This window comes from Stylophora pistillata, chromosome 10 (genome assembly GCF_964205215.1).
Source record: "Stylophora pistillata chromosome 10, jaStyPist1.2, whole genome shotgun sequence".
Lineage (NCBI taxonomy): Eukaryota > Metazoa > Cnidaria > Anthozoa > Scleractinia > Pocilloporidae > Stylophora > Stylophora pistillata.
In genome coordinates, this window is record NC_142528.1 from 16,649,228 (window position 1) to 16,671,430 (window position 22,203).

The 22,203-nt window shown below is 38.6% G+C and overlaps 1 protein-coding gene and 3 pseudogenes across 1 annotated transcript; 3 read left to right on the plus strand and 1 right to left on the minus strand.

Moving 5' to 3' along the window:
• Positions 1-22,203, plus strand: part of LOC148722007 (substance-P receptor-like) — an 86,547-nt pseudogene that overhangs the window by 36,152 nt on the left and 28,192 nt on the right.
• Positions 3,238-4,216, plus strand: LOC148722009 (uncharacterized; annotated as a pseudogene).
• LOC148722010 (uncharacterized) lies at positions 7,773-8,405 on the plus strand (annotated as a pseudogene).
• On the minus strand, positions 9,102-11,596 carry LOC148722011 (uncharacterized). Its single transcript, XM_088737176.1, has 2 exons — positions 11,414-11,596; positions 9,102-9,991 (listed from the first exon to the last, which is right to left on the minus strand). The coding sequence occupies exons 1-2, from the start codon at positions 11,474-11,476 to the stop codon at positions 9,635-9,637; spliced, it is 420 nt and encodes a 139-aa protein (XP_088593302.1). The 5' UTR covers positions 11,477-11,596; the 3' UTR covers positions 9,102-9,634.

A 22,203-nucleotide genomic window follows, 5' to 3' on the forward strand; every position in this document is an offset into this window, starting at 1 on the left:
GCGTACACTATCAATAGGATGTGCCGCAGCATTACCATCTTTTAGATATCCTAGTAAAACCATGACAAAATTACACAAAGTGTAGTATTTTTACAATGTATGTCACATTGCATGCTAGTCGAGTCTGAGTGATTAGAGCAACAAAAGCTAATAAAATTTTATTCATTCACCCACAAAATACATGAAGAAATAATTGGTTTTTAACCTCGAGAGAGTTCAGTTGGAAAAGAGGGTAAGAAAGGTGACAAAGCCACTGCCACACTCCCGCACGAAATAAGCAATACTCAGGGTGCCTTGTAAGAACTTGACCCCTTTTCAAAATAGCGGTTCCGTTGGAAAAGAGGGTAGGACAGGTGACAAAGCCACTGCCACACTCCCGCACGATATAAGCAATACTCAGGGTGCCTTGTAAGGGCTTGACCCCTAGCTTTCAAAATAGCGGATTTTACCGCGAAAAGTACGATAACAACAACAACAGTATACAAAATAGAGGTTAATTCTTTACAAAACCAAACCTCAGGACTTATTGTGATGAAGTTGTACGATTTTCTGTCCTTTGTTACTGTATATACATCAATGTTACTTCGTAGCAGGTTGTAACCATAGTGAGGTTCATTTCAGACAACGTTTTGTGAAAACTACCTCTGTACCAACCTACAAACCAATTAAATATCCTGAGCAGTGAACCAACAACAGACTATCAATCCCTTTTTGTTCATCTTTCTCAAAGGCTGATCTCGCGAACACGTATGTCAATGACAGAAAATTTAAAAATTGAGACTTTCGGCAAATTCAGAGCATTGGTTTCGAAACTCTAACGTAATGAAAGTGGTTCGCAAACCTTTAGGAAGCACTGATCCTGAAAAGCGTGATATTTAATGTGATCAATTAGCGTCCTTAGAGTTCCAACCGCCAGTATTCGATAGAATCTCTTCCTTCCAAAACTTCAGGACTTCTAACCTACAATTAGGACACACAAATTGAAAAAAAATAGAAAAAGTCACTACACAGATATTTCAAATGACTTCAAAGTGGATCACAGGTAGCGCAAGCTCTGTCACAGGCTCTTTTCACAGTGGTTTAGTTGGACTTGCTTTTGAGCTCCGTAAATTTAAAGTTGTGTGAAATAATCAAAGAAATAAAGTCTTACCTTCGTAGAGAGTAGTCTGTGTTGTTCTCCTCGCGATTTGAGGCCGTTTTGATCTGTTTTAGCTTGATGTCCTAAATCACCGTGCACAAAATACGGGAAGGTCGGAAACTTCTGTTGACACATGCTCGCCAAAATCGATCGAAAACAACACTTAATACTTTCCCTCGAGTCAAAACTTGGCAGCACGAAAGCCAAATAGTTGCCCTTTAAGTTCACCGAAAAAAATCCCAAAAAAGTCGGTTTGTCGAGCAACCAATCCAGCGATAATTTCAAATTAACGGCCGTTCTGAATTCTTCTAATGCGTGGAAGGAACTTCTTGTGCAGCTGAGAGACCGTTAGTGCGCGGTCAACCTGGTCCCTATTAAACTCATCGACTTGACCATCCTCGGAGACCCAGGGACCGTGAGTCGATTTCAAGTTAAGGGCAGAAGAGCCCCTGGGGACAAGACTAGTTCCAAACGGGCGCAGTCCTTCTGGCATCTGATTGGTGCCAGAAAATCTTTGTGTTTTTCTGCCCAATCAGAGTGAAGTGTCCTTTGGAGTTCTTTCGTGTGTTTTAACACGCACAACAAGCTCTGTTGCTCGCTATGCTTCTTTGGGCCGTACGACGAAGCTTTGCCCGAGGTGAAAAGTTTCAGTCTCAGCACACAATGTAAGAGAAATCTTATCAGAAATCGATCAGATTGTCCGCGAAATCTTACCGGAAATTATACTGAATACTTTCGCAGGTATCACAAGAGAACGTGTTTAAAAGTTTGCGACGTTCGTGTACAACATAATGGTTGCAGGCATTGATATGTCGCTTTAAACATTAGATGAGATGTAAGCCTAAATCTTTCAAGATTTTTTGTACAATTTGTTGTGACTGAAACTTTTCCAATCCCGTGAAGTTATTTCGTCGCACGGCCCAAACAAACATAGCGACCAACAGAGCTTGTTATATATGTGCGTGTTAAAACACACGAAAGGACACTACAGGATTCTACAGGATTCCTAAAGATTCTTCGCGAAGAAAAGCTTGGATTCAACGAATTAGACGCGAACACTGGGAGCCTTCTGACAATACTCGCTTGTGTTCTGCACACTTGTTGGTGGAGTTAAATCTGATGATTTACAAAGTAAATCATACACTCCATCAATTTTCTGTCACAGCCACAATCTACAGACGCCTGGGAGAAGTAGAAACAGTCTCAAAACAGTCGGAAACGACGAAAACATTCCACAAAAGCCAAAACGAAGGAGGCTTGTACAGGTAAGCTTTCTTGAAGTATATTTAACAATTATTCCACGAGCGCATGTTGGATATGAGATGATAGATAGCCAACTAGGCGCGTAGCGCCGAGTTGGCTATAATCATCTCATATCCAACAAACGCGAGTGGAATAATTGTTTTATTAAAAACGCTACATTAAATTATTAACTTTTATTACAATTTTAGCTCCCTTTCAATTTTAAGCTTATGCGTACGCTTACCATATCGTAGTTTATGGTATATTGGCTCATATACCATAATGGCTAAGCCAACGAAAAGTCTTGAATTGCATTATCCAATGATCCAGTTTTTCATAATCGGAAGTATATGTGCCATAACCCAATCTAAAACACGACCTATACATATTCAAGTTTAATGAGTATCTAATATTCAACATGCTTTTAGGGATGCAAGGAGGTAAAAGGAAGGCCAAAACAAGAAGAGCCATGCATAGACGACCACAATGTTTGGGGAGCCTTTTTAAGCTCAGACAACAGCCTTAAAGAACACGACTACTGTAGGACACAAATTGACTCAAACTCTTTGAAACTAGATCAGTCAGTTATAGACGAGTTGACAAGATTACACCAGGGAGTTGCTGAACTAGAAGAACAGATGACTGTCTTCAGTCACGTTCTCTGAGCCTTGATAATTTGAAAAATAATGACTGGCAGTTTCACACTTTTACTGGCTTTCCTAATTACAGTACCTTCAAGGCTCTCTTTGACTATCTGGATTGCACTGCATTAGATAAAAAGAAGAATTGGAGAGGATCTAGTATGCAAGCTAAAGCTTCCTTAGCAAGGCAAACACAAGCTAAACTGACCTTGGAGGAAGAGTTATTTATGGTGGTAGTTCGTCTACGTTTAGGGTTAACACTGACAGACTTAGCCCTTCGAGTTGGAGTAAGCGAATCTACGATCAGTAGAATTTTTACAACATGGATCAACTTACTATACTTTCATCTCAAGGATCTTTGCCAAATGCTGAGTATTGCGAAGAGCTAGGAAAGCCAGAACAGTTTGCAGGATTCCCAGATTTTAAGGTCATTGTGGACTGCACAGAAATCTTTACGCAGAAACCATCCTCATTAAAAGCTAACAAGGAGATTTATTCTAACTATAAATCTCACGCACCATTTAAGTTTTAGGTAGCAATCAATGCTTGTGCTGCAATCGTCTACATTTCACGGGGATGGGGGGTAGGGTTTCAGACAAATATATAACAGCTAGTAGTGTAGATTTTATTGCAACATTGCAGGAAGGAGATGAGGTCATGGCAGATAGAGGATTTGATATTGGGGATGTTTTAGGGGAAAGTGGTGTACGTATAACTATACCAGATTTTGAAGGACAAGGAAGATCACAGCTGAAGAAGTTAGAGGGCAAAAGATCAGAGAAAATAGCAGAGGCAGGGATTCATGTCGAAAGAGCAATCCAGAGGATCAAGACATACCATATTCTTGACAATGAAGTACGCTTGTCCATGGTTCACCTCGCAGAGCAAATCTTTACTGTTTTTGGGTATTTAATAAATTTTCAGTCACCCATAATCAAATAAATAACTAAGTTTAATAATACCTATCAGAGTTGTTGTTGCAAAACATGCAAAATACAAAGTAGCCATCAAGACATAATGAACAAGAAACATAAAGGTCTAGCTTTTTATCAAAAATAAGCAATTTTGATTGTGTTGTCTTGCAAAAACTTTGTTAAAAATATTTAATTTGATCTTAAAATGGTGATATTTTCTGTAATGAAAAATTTATTCACTGCCACAATGTATGACGTATAAATGAGTCATGACTTTTAATGCAAAAAGGTTCTACAAGATATTAATAATATGTTACCTTTATGTATTGATGAAATGTGAAGCAATGAAAGCTTAAGACTTATGAAAATGTGTGCTATTATGTTGGCAATAAATACCTAGAATGATAATCTCTTGACTGTGAAAAGAAAATTACCAAGTAGTAAACCAAAGAGCTTGATAACTACGTACTAGCAGCTGTTAGCCTTACTATTCTTTCAGAATCAAACAAAAATCACTATATTTATTGGTGACAATGCAGTTACTGTCTCATCAGTTATTCCTTAAGCTACATAGCATTGAATAACTAAAACCTAGTTTACCTATCCTGTCTATCCCATCCTTTACTCTAGGGTATGCTAGTTCTAGTAAAAGTATGTTATAATAAAAATTCTTCAGCTTGGGAAAAATAGCATCCATAAATTCCTTATTGTACAGAACTGTTTTGGTGATAATGTTTTTACCATCAGAAGCTACAAAACGTGCCCAGGTCCTCCCTGTACAAATCATCTGCAGCTGTACTTGATGGTAATATTGATGATTAGGATTGAGTTGTAGTGATCCATCTACTTCCTTGATAATATGTTGCCGGAGGAGAGCTTGTTCCAAGTTTTCAGCTTCATAAGGGTGCACTCTTTTTACTTCATGACCCCCTTCTGGCCCAGGAGTCCATCGGGAGAGGCTCCAAGGAATGGATGTGTCTTAGAAACAGAGACCACATTTTTATAATTTCTTTCCTCCCTATGATCTCGAGTGGTTCAGAAGGCGTCTTGGAAGTCTTTCCTCGTAAAAGAAGTTCCCATGTTTTCGTCAAGTTGACTTTCATGCAGTTCTTCTCGGACCATTCAATAAAGGATAGGGCTTCCGTTTCGGATTCATCTAAGCCTACATTTGCCTCGATTGGTAAACTAATAGTTATATCATCAGCAAATTTAACTAGAAGATTCTTATTAGTATTAACAGCTTTGATATCGTTAATAAAAATAGAAAATAAGACCGGCCCCAGGACTGTACCTTGAGGAACACCCCTATTTATAGAAACATATTCAGTACTATGACCATCGACAACAACTCTCTGCTTTCTATGATTTAAAAAACTAATAAACCAATTAATAATATATGGATTAATGTTAACTTGCTTTAATTTACTACAGAAGGTAATTGTGTGATACAGAGTCGAAGGCCTTAATTAAGTCAAAAGAAAAAATTCTGACAAAATCGACGTTACCATCAAGCCACTTTAACCATGTGTGTTGACATTTAATTAATGCCATAGTAGAGTTATGGCCACCACGATAGACAAAGTGATCTAAATCAATATAATCATTGCAAATACTGGAAAGTTCAAACCTATAGAAAAATCGTTCAAAAAGTCTCATGATAAATACAAGTGTAATGTCACTTGTATAATTCCTATTTAGGCATCGTCTGCACACAACAGAGTGTTTTCACTTGCAGCACAGATTGAAGTTGGCTTTTCTAAAGAAGGGCGAACCTGGACAAGCTTCGAGTTTCCGAATTTAGCGGCTAAAGCTTGCAGATGGGTGTTCAATCGTTTTCGTAGAACGGGTACAGTGCCACCAAGCGGTAAACGGAAACGGACCAGCTGAGACAAAGATCAGCACGATATTTTAAGCTTCCTGGCTTGACAGTTACCTTGCCTTCAAGGTCAATGAAGCGAATCATTGACCTTGAAGGCAATGTATTGCTTGTTATCGCTTATGACAATTGCTTCTTTTTTACCCCAATTGATCTTTTTCTGTACCACTTGAACTGCCAAGGGGGAAACCAAGCTCAATTACATGGGAATTTAATTGAAGATTGTTTCCTACTAATTTGTATACCCAGAATCATCTTTTTTTTTCTCCATCACTTAAGATATCTAGGAGACAATAAGAACAAAATGGTATATCTCTGCGATTATTATTGGGAAGCCGTGAGGTGTGTAAAAAATGCTGCACAATGTAATTCGAGCCAGCTAAGAACTTTTCTAAAATCACACGAATCCAGAATATCATCATAATCATCATCTTTACTTGTTTGAGCAGGTTGAGTTTATGGCAGCAATTTGCTGATGTGAACCTGCTATCTTCCCCATCCATCCCACCCCAGGGGATGGATCCACCACACAGTTGTCTCGTGCGTGGGAAATTAAGGTCTCCTACCCCTAACTTTGCAGGAGACGGGGCCTACGGTTTATTCGTCCTTATCCGAGAAGACTAGAATCTCTATCCATTTCTTGATATTATGGAAAGGTAGCAAATTCTCCTCAATTATTTTAAGACCATGAGTAATGGTCCGGTCGGGGCTTAAACCGTCGACCTCCCATACAACACAATCCGCCCACCAGACAAACATCATGAAATAGGACCAGTCAGTTGCATCACTGCGACTCTATAAGATTAAACTTTTTCACAAAGTCACTTTAGCTATGTCATTATAATCTACATAAAACATAATCTACATGAATTCAAGAATGAGAAAATTCTTACGGCGCTTATAAGTCAGCATCTAATGGGCGTTTTATAATAGAGAGTAGGCTGTTAACTGATATATTTATACCAATACCAAATACCAAACCACTCTAATACATACTGTTTAATTCGCTTCCTGTACCAGCCAGCATGATCGGAAGCTCCAAACTCCATCGCTCGTCCGTAGTTAAAGCAAAATTATCGCTCTTGCCGCCTGATTTGGGAGCCATGTGATAAAGTTTCACTTCAAAATCTCCAAGGCGATATTTACTAGACAACTTCTTTGGACCAAGGTACGAAATAAGGTGCTTTCTCAGCGCCAGTACGGTTTTAACATCTTTAAAGGGAATGCGGCTTCTGTAATGCTCAAATGCCGTTTCCGATTCAATTCGGTAAAAGCTTACAACAGCTCTTAAAATACCAGCATTCACGGCCATCGCGTATGTTGACGATCGAGTTGGGTATCAAAGATCATATAACTGATATAAGTGTGACACATGATCTTGATGATGATCGATGGATGGCACATGCGGTAATTATTAACGAAATATGACACTCTGGCGTACTCCTACTGATATGGAAAACGTACTTTCATTGATAAGGAAAACGTACTTTCATTGACATGGAAACGTACTTTCATTGATACGGAAAACGTACTTTCATTGAACAAAATAAATCAACTGTCCTTATTTTACATCCAATTTTTAGGATATTTAGGGCGATCCGGGCTTTTTTCGGTTGTCAGTAAAAACCCACCACAAATGTCAGTTAACCCCATCCAGACCCTCTTCCCACGCTCATGTTTTGCGGAGCAAAAGAATCAAAAGTACACAACGACGAGTAAGTTGGTTACATTTTCAGCGGATACTTCGGCTATGTGTGTATGTCACGTGCCGTGGAAAAATATCTGGGATATGAGGGATGTTTTCTAATCCATTTTCACTGCATTGCCGCAGTAGGGTAGGACTAGAACGGAACATATGCGATCCATACGAGTAGTCCACCCATTAAATCCCACCCATCCCACCCCAGGGGAGGACATCCATCACACAGTAATCTCGTGCGTGGGAAATTAACTGATATTTACTCATCGGCGATTACGTAATACTTAACTACTCGAATTTAATTCGAATGGACCATAACAAAATCTGTGAAGGGCCAAAAGCCGATTCTAACAGATTATACTAAGCCCGAAAAATGGTCTTGGTGGAATTCCATTTATGGTAAGAGTGATTGTCAGAAAGCAGACGATGAGATCTGGATTCTATACAACTCCCCCACAACTGAAAATATGTCGAGCATGCGCAGTATATCAGTTACCGGGACTGTCCATGCCCGAGGCACGTGAGGGAACATCAAGGGTTGATTGATCTTTCCAAACAGAACAGGAATTGGACATTTCTTTGCCCTCGGGGTCGCGTATGACTTCAGAACACTGTCTGATATCTTCTACAAGTATCGTACCTTCTTGGAAATTGCAGTTCCTGCAATGTGTCGAATAATTGACAAGGAACTGAGTCAATTTTGAGTATATCCCTGGGATTTACCTGCCCGGGGTAGGGGACAAATGGTCTTAATTCCTGTGGAAAATATATAAACCCTAACTTGGCGTTTATCCGGAATCCTTTTAAACTAAGTTATGAACACGATAGAGTCCTGAATAAGGCATTGCTAGAAAACTGGATCATGGAGTAAAGTAACCTTTTGAGTACATGCTAAAGAATATTAATTGCATCAGTTTAGTCCAAAGATATGAAGTCACACACCCACCGGCTTCTAGATTTTCGTGAGGTACTACGTCGGGAAATCCATCGAAATTACGATGGTAAGTGAAAGGCAGATTAATCATGAATGGCAACTTTGGTATAGCTGACCTCTGACATTCGATTTCGGAAGTTATCCTCGTTAAATTTTTTATGTCCCTCAAAGAATTTTTTTTGCAAATAAACAGCTAGACGGATACAGTTGTAAAATGTTCATTACGGCTGACATCGGAGCTTCAAAGAAAATAAAGAACTATTTAGTACTATATGGAGCACTTAAGAGAATATTTTGCTTGCTAGCCTCAGCACCGAGATTTCTTCCTTCATTGCCTGTCAATTCACGCAATTTAGCCTGAAAAGTTTTCATGCCCTATTGGTTGTTAACAGCTTGACCTTTTCTGTGTGAAAAAGGTCTAATGGATTACATTTTTAGAAAGTGTCCGCGCTTCTTGACTGACTTTTTTATCGCAAAAATTCGAGAGGAAAATCTGTCCACCGAAAAAATATCAATAATTCATTGGAGCTCAAGAAAAAGGTAAATACAGTCCATGTGTCATATTCTTGGAGCGCAAAATTTCGAAGAAAACCTTAAGATATTTGATGGAACTTACGCCACAGGTAGTTGCAAAAGAAAAGTAGTTTTAGACAACCATAAAATAACCTACACGAATAAGATTTATTAAATTGTTCTATATACAATAGGCAATGGCATGGCCGTCCGGTGAAAATGAAGAAAATTACATCCATCATCTTGCCATATACTCCCAGTCATTCATTTGCGAATCACAATTGCAAAACTTCGATCACTTGTACAAGATTTTTAAGTCTGAACAATACTATGAAATAAATCTGATATCACAGATAAAGAAGCTTTAGGACAGAGAAAAACTATATCACTTAAATATCATTAGTTTACATATCGCAGATTTTAAGAGATTATCATGACTAATCCGGAACAAAGTTCCCTTTAAATAACTAGTTTTGATTCCTTTGTCTCGGATATGCAAGACAAGTTTAGTTGCCACATTTCTTGTTGTATTTTGGCCAATACCCGAGACAAAACTACATCCCTAAGCTATCTCTAGTTAACATAACATAGTTTTTAAGAGGTTGTCACGCATGACTAAACCGAAACACATCAAAAAGCTAGTTTTTATTCCTTTGTCTCAGATAGGCAAGACGAGTTTAGTTGCATGCATTACCGCGTTTCATGTTGTATTTTGGCCAATACCCGAGTTTCCCCTCCATACATTCATGGTACTGACCCTCAGTACAAGCACTTTCGGACTCTTGCACCCATTTCATTTCCAAATTTATCCCGCCATCTAAACTGAATTGTTCTTTAATGAATTCATCAACCTCCAAGTTTTGGTATTTATGTTCCTTCAGTCGCCTTCGGATGTTGTTTGAACGACCCACGTAGATATAATTGCCCTTGAACCCTATGGTGTAAATTCCTTCTGCTTCTGGTGCCTCATCGAGATCATTGGCGTAGGATCTCCAAACTTTATTGATCAGACGCTGACAGATACTTGCGGCCATCTAAGGAGTAATATAAGAAAGTTAAGAACCTCTTTAGTTTAATTTGAGAATCGTTAGTGTTAAGGACAACAATGTAACTTCCGGTTAAGGGGAGCTTATGAAATGAGTTGATAATGTAATTTGGCCACCGTAAATAGTTGATAATGTAACTTGGCCAACGTGAATAGTTCCAAAGCTGACGTGTCGAGTGTTAAACCTTCGTCAGTGACCTTGTTCGGGTGTGTTTATCTCTCTGGGGACTACTGCAAGGGAAGTTTGAAGAAGTAATTCATGGAACTAACTCCATAAACATTATCAGTAAGCAAAAATAAGTATAGAAGCACTAGATTGAGAATAAGAAGTGCAAATGAATTTATACGGATATATCTTAAGGAGACTATTGAGAAATTTTGCTCAGAAATGTGTTTGTATTGTGTTTTTCTTTATCCATTTGCGGATTAGTAGCCAACCAATCATCGCGTACCAGTAGAAAAACCTTCTCACAAAGCTCCCTTGATTTGTGGCTTTAACTAAAAGATTAATATCTCTTGCTCTAACCGAGAGAATCCAGGATATGAGAGCGGAGAGGGCAGGATTAGCCAATTTCACAAAAATTAAGGTGTTTTTGTCAAAGTAACTTTACAAATATCTGTATAAAATTGATTTGAAATGCGCATTTCAACCAACAGATGGTGCCAAATCGAAATTCGAACAAGCTTGTCCATTTTAAGCACTGGCCCGTCGATTGCACTGATAGAATTACAAAGTAAGATATCTCACGTTAGGGGCTTTGGAAATAGATAAGGGCCAAGAACTACTTGCATCTGAGGCATCCGGCTAACTATGTCTATGAAAGACGTGAAAGCACTAAAAGAGGCGCAAGCCTAGTAGAAAGTAAAATATCGGCGGGTTTGTGAAAAAAGCATTAGAGCGACGTGAATTTATGTTGGAAACCATCTTTTCGTAAATCTTTATGACTGAAAGAGAGGTGAATATCGAGTAATAAGAGGACCATAAATTTTGGCGCCTAAATCTGACGGACGCGGAGTAACGCTTTGTGTCGATTCTATATCATTAAAAACAAGCTCTTGTTTTCACAAAAATAACAAACGTTCGCGCAAACATACTGCAAACGTATCAATGAGCCAAAGTGGATACCACGGCGCTTTAAGACTTTTGTCAATCGAGAATGTTTTCTTACTTTCCTTGAGCGTGTCATCATAGCAGTAATTATGGCAAAGCATTTTCGTCGAAAACATCTCAGTTGAAATATTTGAAGCTTATATCTGTTGATAATTAGACGAAAGTCGACAAACATAGGCTAAAGTGCGCGAATTAAGAGCTTGCTACTTTCCCCTTTTAACGGAGAATTAACTGTTTCCCGCTCAAATGAGCGACATCGGCCCAATAATAGATCAAAGCTTAAATTCTCTTGAAGCTTACCTCGCTTCCTTGGACTGTGTTTGCCCGAGTTGAGAGTGTGCGACTTAAAATATAACACTTCATTTTATAAAAATGAAACTGTGTTGGCTGACCAATGAGAAATATCTAAAATTACGACATCTCGAATTCTATAGGCTGGAGAGGAAAGGGACTTTACCTTACTTGACCTATCGTTGAATTTCTGAGAAACGGTCAGAGTAATTATCTTCTCAGAAACTTCATATTCGACCAGACTGACCTGCGCCAACAATAGGACGGCGAATTTAAAGAAATAACCTCATTCGAACCATCTATGTCATCTTACCAAACTCTGGTACGATTCTTATGGCTTTGAACGACCCAACCAAGGAAAACAATGACCACAAAATGCGCGTTTCTATGTAGTAGATGCAAAATATGTTGACAGTGTTCTGTACGTTTCGATTCTGTTCTGCTATCTTTTAAAAGACCCTGTTTATATGAGCCCAAGTGCGTGATATTGTCTAATTTAGTCATCAAAACCCTCCAACCAATACGGGAACAGTATATTTTAAGCATGGATATTCTGTTTAGATATCAGTTAAGAGACTTTTCCCAAGGCCATTGTCCCTAATTAAAACTTGCATCTGTCAGCCAAAAAAATTTAATAAAAAGACAGTGGTGTACAAATAGAAAATGCCTCGAAATAACCGGTTTTACAAGTTTATACAAGTTACCTAATCGAAAATAACATTTTACGCATTGTATCGCAGTTTAACCAAATGGCGTGACGAAACCGTCGCACCCACAGGCTAAAGAAACCAATGAACAGTAAAGAACACTGTGAACATGTTTTGCATCCACTTTATCGAATGTGAAAATCTGAGGTTAATGCGCATTTTGCTGTCATAGTTTTCCTTGGTTGGGTCGTTCAAAGCCATAAGAATCGTACTAGAATTTGGTAAGATGACTTAGATGGTTCGAATGAGTTTATTTTCTTTAAAGTCGCCGTCCTATTGTTTTTGCAGACCAGTCTGGTCGATTATGAAGTTTCTGAGAAAATAATCACTGTGATCGTTTCTTAGAAATTCAACGATAGGTCAAGTAAGGTAAAGTCCCTTTCCTCTCCAGCCTATAGAATTCGAGATGTCGTAATTTTAGATATTTCTCATTGGTCAGCCAACACAGTTTCATTTTTATAAAGGAAGTGTTATGTTTTCAGTCGCACACTCTCAACTCGTGAAAACACAGTCCAAGGAAGCGAGGTAAGCTTCAAGAAAATATAGGCTTTGATCTATTATTGGGCCGATGTCGCTCATTTGAGCGGGAAACAGTTACTTCTCCGTTAAAAGGGGGAAGTAGCAAGCTCTTAATTCGCGCACTTTAGCCCCTGTTTGTTGTCTTTCGTCCAATTATCTTCAAATATAAGCTTCAATTATTTCAACTAAAGTGTTTTCGACGAAAATACTTTGCCATAATTACTGCTATGATGACACGCTCAGGGAAAGTTAGAAAACATTCTCGATTGACAAAAGTCATAAAGCGCCGTGGTATCCACTTTGGCTCATTGATACGTTTACTGTATGTTTGCGCGAACGTTTGTTATTTTTGTGAAAACAAGAGCTTGTTTTTAATGATATAGAATCGACACAAAGCGTTACTCCGCGTCCGTTAGATTTAGGCGCCAAAATTTATGGTCCTCTTATTACTCGATATTCATCTCTCTTATATGAGAACGATCCTTCGCAGTAAAGCACTATTTGAGCAATAGTGAAAATCAGACCTGAAAAAAATTTCAGGCCTGTACGGGATTCGAACCACTGACCTCTGCGATACTAGTGCAGCGCTCTACCAATTGAGCTAACAAGCCAACTGGGAGCAGGCCATCAAATTAATTCGATATAAACCCGTGGATGATAAATCAAACAACAACAAACATATGAAACATATGTGTGAACTGCGGTTATGAGACGTATATGAGAACGATCCTTCGCAGTAAAGCACTATTTGAGCAATAGTGAAAATCAGACCTGAAAAAAATTTCAGGCCTGTACGGGATTCGAACCACTGACCTCTGCGATACTAGTGCAGCGCTCTACCAATTGAGCTAACAAGCCAACTGGGAGCAGGCCATCAAATTAATTCGATATAAACCCGTGGATGATAAATCAAACAACAACAAACATATGAAACATATGTGTGAACTGCGGTTATGAGACGTATATGAGAACGATCCTTCGCACTATTCTCATATACGTCTCATAACCGCAGTTCACACATATGTTTCATATGTTTGTTGTTGTTTGATTTATCATCCACGGGTTTATATCGAATTAATTTGATGGCCTGCTCCCAGTTGGCTTGTTAGCTCAATTGGTAGAGCGCTGCACTAGTATCGCAGAGGTCAGTGGTTCGAATCCCGTACAGGCCTGAAATTTTTTTTTTTTTTCAGGTCTGATTTTCACTATTGCTCAAATAGTGCTTTACTGCGAAGGATCGTTCTCATATACGTCTCATAACCGCAGTTCACACATATGTTTCATATGTTTGTTGTTGATTCATCTCTCTTTTAGTCATAAAGATTTACGAAAAGATGGTTTCTAACATAAATTCACGTCGCTCTAATGCTTTTTTTCACAAACCCGCCGATATTTTACTTTCTACTAGGCTTGCGCCTCTTTTAGTGCTTTCACGTCTTTCATAGACATAGTTAGCCGGATGCCTCAGATGCAAGTAGTTCTTGGCCCTTATCTATTTCCAAAGCCCCTAACGTGAGATATCTTACTTTGTAATTCTATCAGTGCAATCGACGGGCCAGTCCTTAAAATGGACAAGCTTGTTCGAATTTCGATTTCAGTTGGCACTATCTGTTGGTTGAAATGCGCATTTCAAATCAATTTTATACAGATATTTGTAAAGTTACTTTGACAAAAACTCCTTCATTTTTGTGAAATTGGTTAATCCTACCCTCTCCGCTCTCATATCCTGGATTCTCTCGGTTAGAGCAAGAGATATTAGTCTTTTAGCTACAGCCACAAATCAAGGGAGCTTTGCGAGAAAGTTTTTCTACTGGTACGCGATGATTGGTTGGCTACTAATCAGCAAATCGATAAAGGAAAACGCAACAGAAACACATTTCTGAGCAAAATTTCTCAATAGTCTACTTAAGATATATCCGTCAAATTCATTTGCACTTCTTGTTCTCAATCTAGTGCTTCTATACTTACTTTTGCTTCCTGATAATGTTTATGGAGTTAGTTCCATGAGGCTAAATGCTTTTTACGGGATAAGTATTCAAAGCACTGAAAGCCATCGAAATCGATCGATGTCGGCTTAAGTCAACTTTTCTCTGAGCAAGTTTGCTCCGATCATTTAAGCTCAGACCGATATCAGATTGTTCAGTTCATCGGGACCATTTTTTATTTTAACCATCCTATCAATCAAAAAATTCTGATTCTGTCGAATTTTATACCATATTCTGGCTGGAAGATATAGCATTTGAGGAGACGTTAAAGCTCGTGACGTTGAACTGGCATATCAGCTTCTGCTGAAGTTCGACACTTTTCCATGTTATTTGAGTCCTACAATCAAGACATCAAATTTCAGCAGCCTAAAAAGGAGTTTGAATACCTTGAATACCTCACTGAATTACTTCCTCAAACTTCCTTTTAGTAGTCCCCAGACTGAGATAAACACACCAACAAGGTCACTGACGAAGGGTTAACACTCGAAACGTTAGCTTTGGAACTACTTCAGGTGGCCAAGTTACATTATCAACTATTTATACGGTGGCCAAATTACTTTATCAACTCATTTCATAAAAGCCAAATTACCTTGTAACTCTCACCGACACAGCACCACAGCATCTTTAGAAGTTTGCTCCCTTTAACCGGATGTTACATTGTTGTCCTTAACACTAACGATTCTCAAATTAAACTAAAGAGGTTCTTAACTTTCTTATATTACTTCTTAGATGGCCGCAAGTATCTGTCAGCGTCTGATCAATAAAGTTTGGAGATCCTACGCCGATGATCTCGATGAGGCACCAGAAGCAGAAGGAATTTACACCATAGGGTTCAAGGGCAATTATATCTACGTGGGTCGTTCAAACAACATCCGAAGGCGACTCAAGGAACATAAATACCAAAACTTGGAGGTTGATGAATTCATTAAAGAACAATTCAGTTTAGATGACGGGATAAATTTGGAAATGAAATGGGTGCAAGAGTCCGAAAGTGCTTGTACTGAGGGTCAGTACCTTGAATGTATGGAGGGGAAACTCGGGTATTGGCCAAAATACAACATGAAACGCGGTAATGCATGCAACTAAACTCGTTTTGCCTATCTGAGACAAAGGAAACAAAACTAGCTTTTTAATGTGTTTCGGTTTAGTCGTGCTTGACAATCTCTTAAAAACTATGTTATGTTAACTAGAGATAGCTTAGGGATGTAGTTTTGTCTCGGATATTGGCCAAAATACAACAAGAAATGCGGCAATAAATACAACTGAACTCGTCTTGCATATCCGAGACAAAGGAATCAAAACTAGTTATTTAAAGTGAACTTTGTTCCGGATTAGTCATGATGATCTCTTAAATCTGCGATATGTAAACTAAAGATATATTAGTGATCTAGTTTTGTATGACCTAAAGCCTCTTTATCTGTGATGTATTTATTTCATAGTATTGTTTAGACTTTAAAATCTTGTACAAGTGATCGAAGTTTTGCAATTATGATTATATTTTAATTTGCTACCTCGCTCAAACGAATATAAAAAATTTATCATTAACAATGATTGGGATGTGTCAACACGAGCCGTATGCGACCTTCTTTATTATGCCTTCATCTACAAAATAGATAGGAATGGTATAGCAACGGAATGCACCTAGTACATCAACGCAATTAGCTTTCTTTAGCATGTACTCAAAAGATTACTGTACTCCATGATCCAGTTTTTTAGCAGTGCCTTATTCAGGGCTGCATCGTATTCATAACTTAGTTTAAGAGGATGGATAAACGCCAAGGTGGGGTTTATATATTTTTACAGGAATTCAGACCATTTATCCTCTACCACGGGCAGGTAAATCCCAGGGATATACTCAAAATTATCCTCCTTGTCCATTATTCGACAGACTTCAGATTAGCACGCTTACTTTGAGGGTCTTAATGGGGTGTAGCTTTGACTGTTGACGGTTAATTTTTTTGCGATTTTGACGGTTGACGGATTCTTAACGCCTATAACGGTTGACGATGAAATTCAGAACCTTAGATGCATGGTTAATGAAAGTTAGGTTGGTATCTTGTGTACTTTTAGAAATTTCCTTTCATTTGATTGTTTAATAATAATAATAATAATAATAATTTACATTTCTAAAGCGCTAAAATTATAAAATATTCTAAAGCGCTGTACAACATTATTAACTACAAATATTAAAATGATGAACGACAAAATATCAAAACAAACTGTAAGCCAGCTTGAATAGATGTGTCTTAAGCTTTGACTTAAAAATCGTTACACTTGGACTGTTTCGAATTTCAAGCGGCAGTTCGTTCCACAAAAAAGGTCCAGAACGGGCAAAGGCACGATCACCAAAGGTCTTAAAGTTAGTTCTTGGGACCTTAAGGAGACCCTGATCGCAGGAACGTAGCTGATGACCCTTGACACTGTGTGGCTGCAGATATTCTTTTATGTATAGTGGGCCTTGGTTATTTAAAGCTTTATAAATTAAAAGTAACAACTTAAAATGGACGCGATAAGCCACAGGAAGCCAGTGAAGATTATATAAGGCGGACGAGATGTGGTGAAACTTGGGAATCCTAAAAATTAGTCGAGCAGCGGCGTTAAGCACCTTCTGTTTAGTTAGTATCTCGCGGACTTTTAGAATTCCCTTTCAATCGATTGTTACGTTAGTATCTTGCCCATTCTAGAATTGGCTTACACAATCGATTGTTACTTTTGTATCTCGCGTACTTTCAGGATTCTCTTTCATTGCATTGTTACTTTAGTGTATTGCACACTTTTTGGATATCCTCTCGTTAGATCTTTACGGTAGTATCTTGCGCACTTTTAAGATTCTCTTCATCTCTCACTGGATTGTTTCTTAAGTCTATTACACACTTTTAGGATTCTCTCTCATTTCACTGTCATGTTAGTATCTCGTGCACTTTTCAGATTTATTTTCATTCCATTGTTAGGTTAGTATTTAGCTCACTTTTTGACAAAGCTTTCATCCGATTGTTACATACGTATCTCGCGCACTTTAAGGTTTTCTCTAACGCACTTCAAGATACTCCTTCATTCGTAAGTTGCTTTTAACTTGCGCATATGTACGATTGTCCAGCCCACATTCGATTTTTACTTTAGTATCTCGTGCACTTTTACGATTCTCATTCATTCGATTGGAACGTTAACTTTAGTATTTTTCTTACTATTAGCATTTTAATTATAGATAAAAGATAGAAACGTCGTTAATCTTGAAGGAATTATTGATATGCTGGTGAAAACTCCCATTGAAGAGTTTTACGATGAAAGCTTTCGACAGATTTTAGGACACTCGACATGATCTAAGCAAGATCTTCGTAGCGTAGCGTATTGGCGTGTAGGAAGGCAAGTTATCAATAGAGTCAGTTATCTTTCTATATTCAAGTATTGAATTGATATTCAAAAAACAAACTGCCTGATTTGTAGGTGAAAATGACGGTAAACGGAGCGTTTTTCGGAAATTTGGAGACTAGTTTACCTTTCTAAAGATTCTTCCAGATCTTAAACTGTTGTTAGCAAGCAGCTAAGAGAAAGAGATTATTTGGGCCTATTGACAGTTAATATTGATTTGCATTTTTGACAGTTGGGGGTAATGATCTGTCCTTTTTGACGGCTGACGGTTAAACTTTAAGCCGCATAACGGTGGACGATTAAACCCCATTGAGACCCTCTCTCACTGCAGCAGCTGTTTACGATTACAACAACTTTTATCCCTGCCACAACTCATAATGTTGTCCTGTTGAGTGAGTGATTGAGTAAGTGTAACAATATAATACGAACGACCTCTTAACCCACAACAAATTCCGCCGTGTTTACTCGATATTCCTCGCTCTTAGCTTTTGTTTGTTTCGGAACATCTTCTGTCGTTCAACGCTTAGTACTGACGATTTCTCCGGAGCACTTCGAATGTTACACGGAATAAACACGTGACCACAATGTGTCCCGGTACTACTCATTGTTTATTTCAGAATATTAGAGAAGACGATGAGCATCTCACAATCATTTCATGATGGCGGGTGAAAAAACCAAGCTTTACCTTGCAGAACGTGTGGTCGGCACATTATAAAAACTGGGGTGAAATATTTTAGATCCAAGGATATAATTTTTATGGCTATTGCCTTCTTGGGAGGCGAAGCCACATATGTGATCCCGATGGCGGTGAGTGAGTGAGTGACTGTAACAATAGTACTACGATCTTTACTCCATTTTCACCCGATGTTTCCGGTGCTACTTACCGTTTTTTTCGGAGTATCTTAGTAGTTCAACATTCGCACTCGATACACAGTTGAGTTCTCTCCTTTTGTGGTTTCTGGCTTAAAGCTTTGAAGAGAGAACATTTTGCCGTTTAAATCAGCAAATCATGTAGATGCGAAGATATGATATTCTCAGTTCTTGCCGCGACATTACAGAAGACGATAAACATCTCAAAGTAATTTCGCTGTAGCATCCACCGACGCATAATATAAATAAAAACCCAATAGATGAGATCTACACATGATAGAAGCTTTGAGGAAAATTTTTTCCTTGAAAAGAGAGCATTTGTTTGAATCAGCGACTTTTGCAGAAAAAGTCCGCTAAATTGTCGAAGCGAGCGAGCTGCGAAATACGATACCTCGAACTGTTCAAGAGAATCATGGAAAGGATGAACGGTGGATCGGAGGAATAGCAGGATGTCTCAGGACCCGAAATGACTGCGGCAGCAGTAGCCGTATGCAGTCTTAACTGTTTATCTTTTAATTCGCCGCTGAAAGGTTTCCCAACTCGACCCAAGCCTCTCTCGCTTTTTCGCTCCTTTGTTACTATCGCCCGTCTACTTTCTCGCTCCGTTTTAAAGGAACCCCTGGAACAGGCTAGAATCGTAAAAGTATCCAAGATACTAACGTAACGTTCATTAATCATCGTTTACTCATAGACATATCTCTCCCTAATAAACGTCAAAAGGTAAAGGCCCCAACATTTAAACGTCAACCGTCAAGATAAAAAAAAAGAAAAATCAACTGTCAACCGTCAAAGCAATTCCCCATGATGACCCTCTTTCAAGGGGAACGCAGCGGTATCAGTCGTCGCCAAAAGAGTACGTGAATATTATATAGCCTAAGTGGGTTCAGGAGGTAAATTTTCTCGTGACACTACCAAACTCCTCCAGTTCCCCCACCCCAACCCGGTGACTAATAATGATCAATTCCCAAAAAGAATTAATTTCTTCATTCCACGGTTGTTCAAAATATGTAAAGGCCAAAAGTATTGATTACAGTCGGGAAGGATTCGCAGTATTCATTTATTTAATTGCTGCATAAACACCTCCCAGTTAGCTCAATGGATAGACCACTGGACTGTTGTGAGGGAGGTCGAGGGTTCGAGCCCCGGCTGGAACCAACACTCAAGGTCTTAAAATAATTGAGAAGAATATGCTACCTTTCCATAACATCAAGAAATGGTTAGATATTCTAGTCTTCTCGGATATGGAAGAATAAATGGAGTTCCCGTCTTCTGCAGGATTAGGGGTAGGAGACGTTAATTTCCCAAGCATGAGATTACTGTGAGATGGATGTCCTCCCCTGGAGTGGGATGGGTGGGTTAGGGGACTACGTGTCCTATTGTTTTTCCGCCTGTACACTGTACGAATCTATAAATACAAATACAAAATGATTTCGAGGTGAAGGGAATACTCCTTACTTTGTACCGTTAATTTTTAATGAAAATCATGTTTGTGTGAGATTAATCTCTGCTCCGTTAACGTTCAAACCACAGTAAAAAGACGGTTAAAATTGAGTGGCATTGAGTCGCATGATGGCGGCAGATAATTCTTCAATTGCATATACGTTTTTATGCGCTTTTAATTTGAAGATATTTGTTTTGGCGCGTTTTAGATGAATAAGAATTAGTAATGTTATAATGGCAGCCTCTGTGAGACAATCAACAGAAGTGAAGTGATTTTCGCGATACGCGGGGAAAGGCATCAGGTACAAGCTTCATGTTATTGATGGGCCAACAATGCAGATAGGCAGGCGCTAGTTATATGAAGCGCCTAACTCGAGTGAAGATTCGTTCAAGTAAAAAATCACAGATGGCTCTCTGTCCCCTCACGCGCTGTAACTGAGAAACTAGATAACATCGGACAATAGGTTTTCTTGTACAATCGTGACAAAAGCGGGTAGGAAACTGGAGAGAGATCTATCTAAAGATAATTCGTCTTTTAGACAGCGTCGTTATTTGAGCTAGGCTGAGTTAAGTTAGATTCTTAACAAATTATCTGTCAGAAAAATTGTAGAAATCTCAAAATCGAAGCTGATTTATTCCCCAGCTGTTTTTTTTTCTTAGATGTGGCAAACTTGAATTCCTTCGTTGTTAACCGTTACTTTCCTGTCAGCAGTACTGTATGGCTAACTTTAGCATAAGTGGTTATTTTTGTTCTCAGCTTCGTTGGTAACATCTGTATAATTTACATTATGGTTTCTCGTAAAAGGATGAGGACGAAACTCCCCATGGTTATTAATATGTAATCTGGATTGTTTCAGATACTTCAAGAAAAAGAACAGCGATTTCATCACGACCATTTTCCATAATTTTCTCCCAGATATATTTTACAAGCTTAAAGATAGACGAATATAACGCATTCTCCAGGTAATCATGTTACACCAAGGGAAGTCAAAGCAGAAATTAAGATAAACGTTTTCCTTGTTTTACCCTACATCAAAAATGGCCGAAACTGTACCGAGACAAATAATCTCTTGGTGTGTTCACATTCACTGCCAGGGAAAATTGAATGCATCAAAGTAAAGACAAATGATGTCGCTATATATGGTAGAAGAACCAATCTGTAATGTTTTGTTTAGCGTGAGATAGAGAAATAAACATTTAACTCTTTTTTTGAGATGTTTTTGTATGAAAATGAGACCCCAGGCCTCGAACAAGCAGCCGTTGTTACCATGGCAACAAGAGAGTTGCAACCTTTAAAAAGGGCATTTTTGTGCATCCCCCCTGAGTGCTTAACTGCATGCAAAATTTGAAGGGGGGTTGAAAATTTTCATTTCCCAAGATGTTTGATTCTTACGGTGACTTGTTCTTAATGTTTCTTAGAAACCACACATAGCTCGTCAATATTTTCATTGCAAATGTAGAACAAGGTATTATCAACCAGAGCACAAATAAACTGCAAGTAAAAGAGGTATACGGAAGACGTTATCTGTCTGTTGCATATAGCCAATATAGAAATTGTAATAATTTGGATATATACCGTAATGATAACAAAAGCTGACGTTTCGAGCGTTAGCCCTTCGTCGGAGCGAATAGAGGAATTGTGGGTTGTGTGTGCTTTTAAAGGCAGAAAATGGAGCTACGTTATTGGTGGGTGCATGGCAACGAGAAAAACATGAATAAATTAGTGGAATGAAAAGCGTTCATTGATCCCTGTGGGATTTAGACTGCCGGTTTGAAAGATGAGCTTTTGTTCAAGATTTTTACGGCTTTCCGTGCCACCTAAGTGCAAGGAAAGACCACAGATTGCCATATGTTGCTTAGAATGATTGGGTAAATTAAAATGTCTAGCGACTGGTTTCGATGTGTCCTT

Bases quoted from the DNA above. Each gene is read 5' to 3' on its own strand.
- LOC148722011 (XM_088737176.1), bottom strand. From the start codon at position 11,476: ATGAAGTGTTATATTTTAAGTCGCACACTCTCAACTCGGGCAAACACA. The intron at 9,992-11,413 runs GTAAGCTTCAAG...ATTACTCCTTAG, and splicing joins ACACAGTCCAAGGAAGCGAG to ATGGCCGCAAGTATCTGTCA.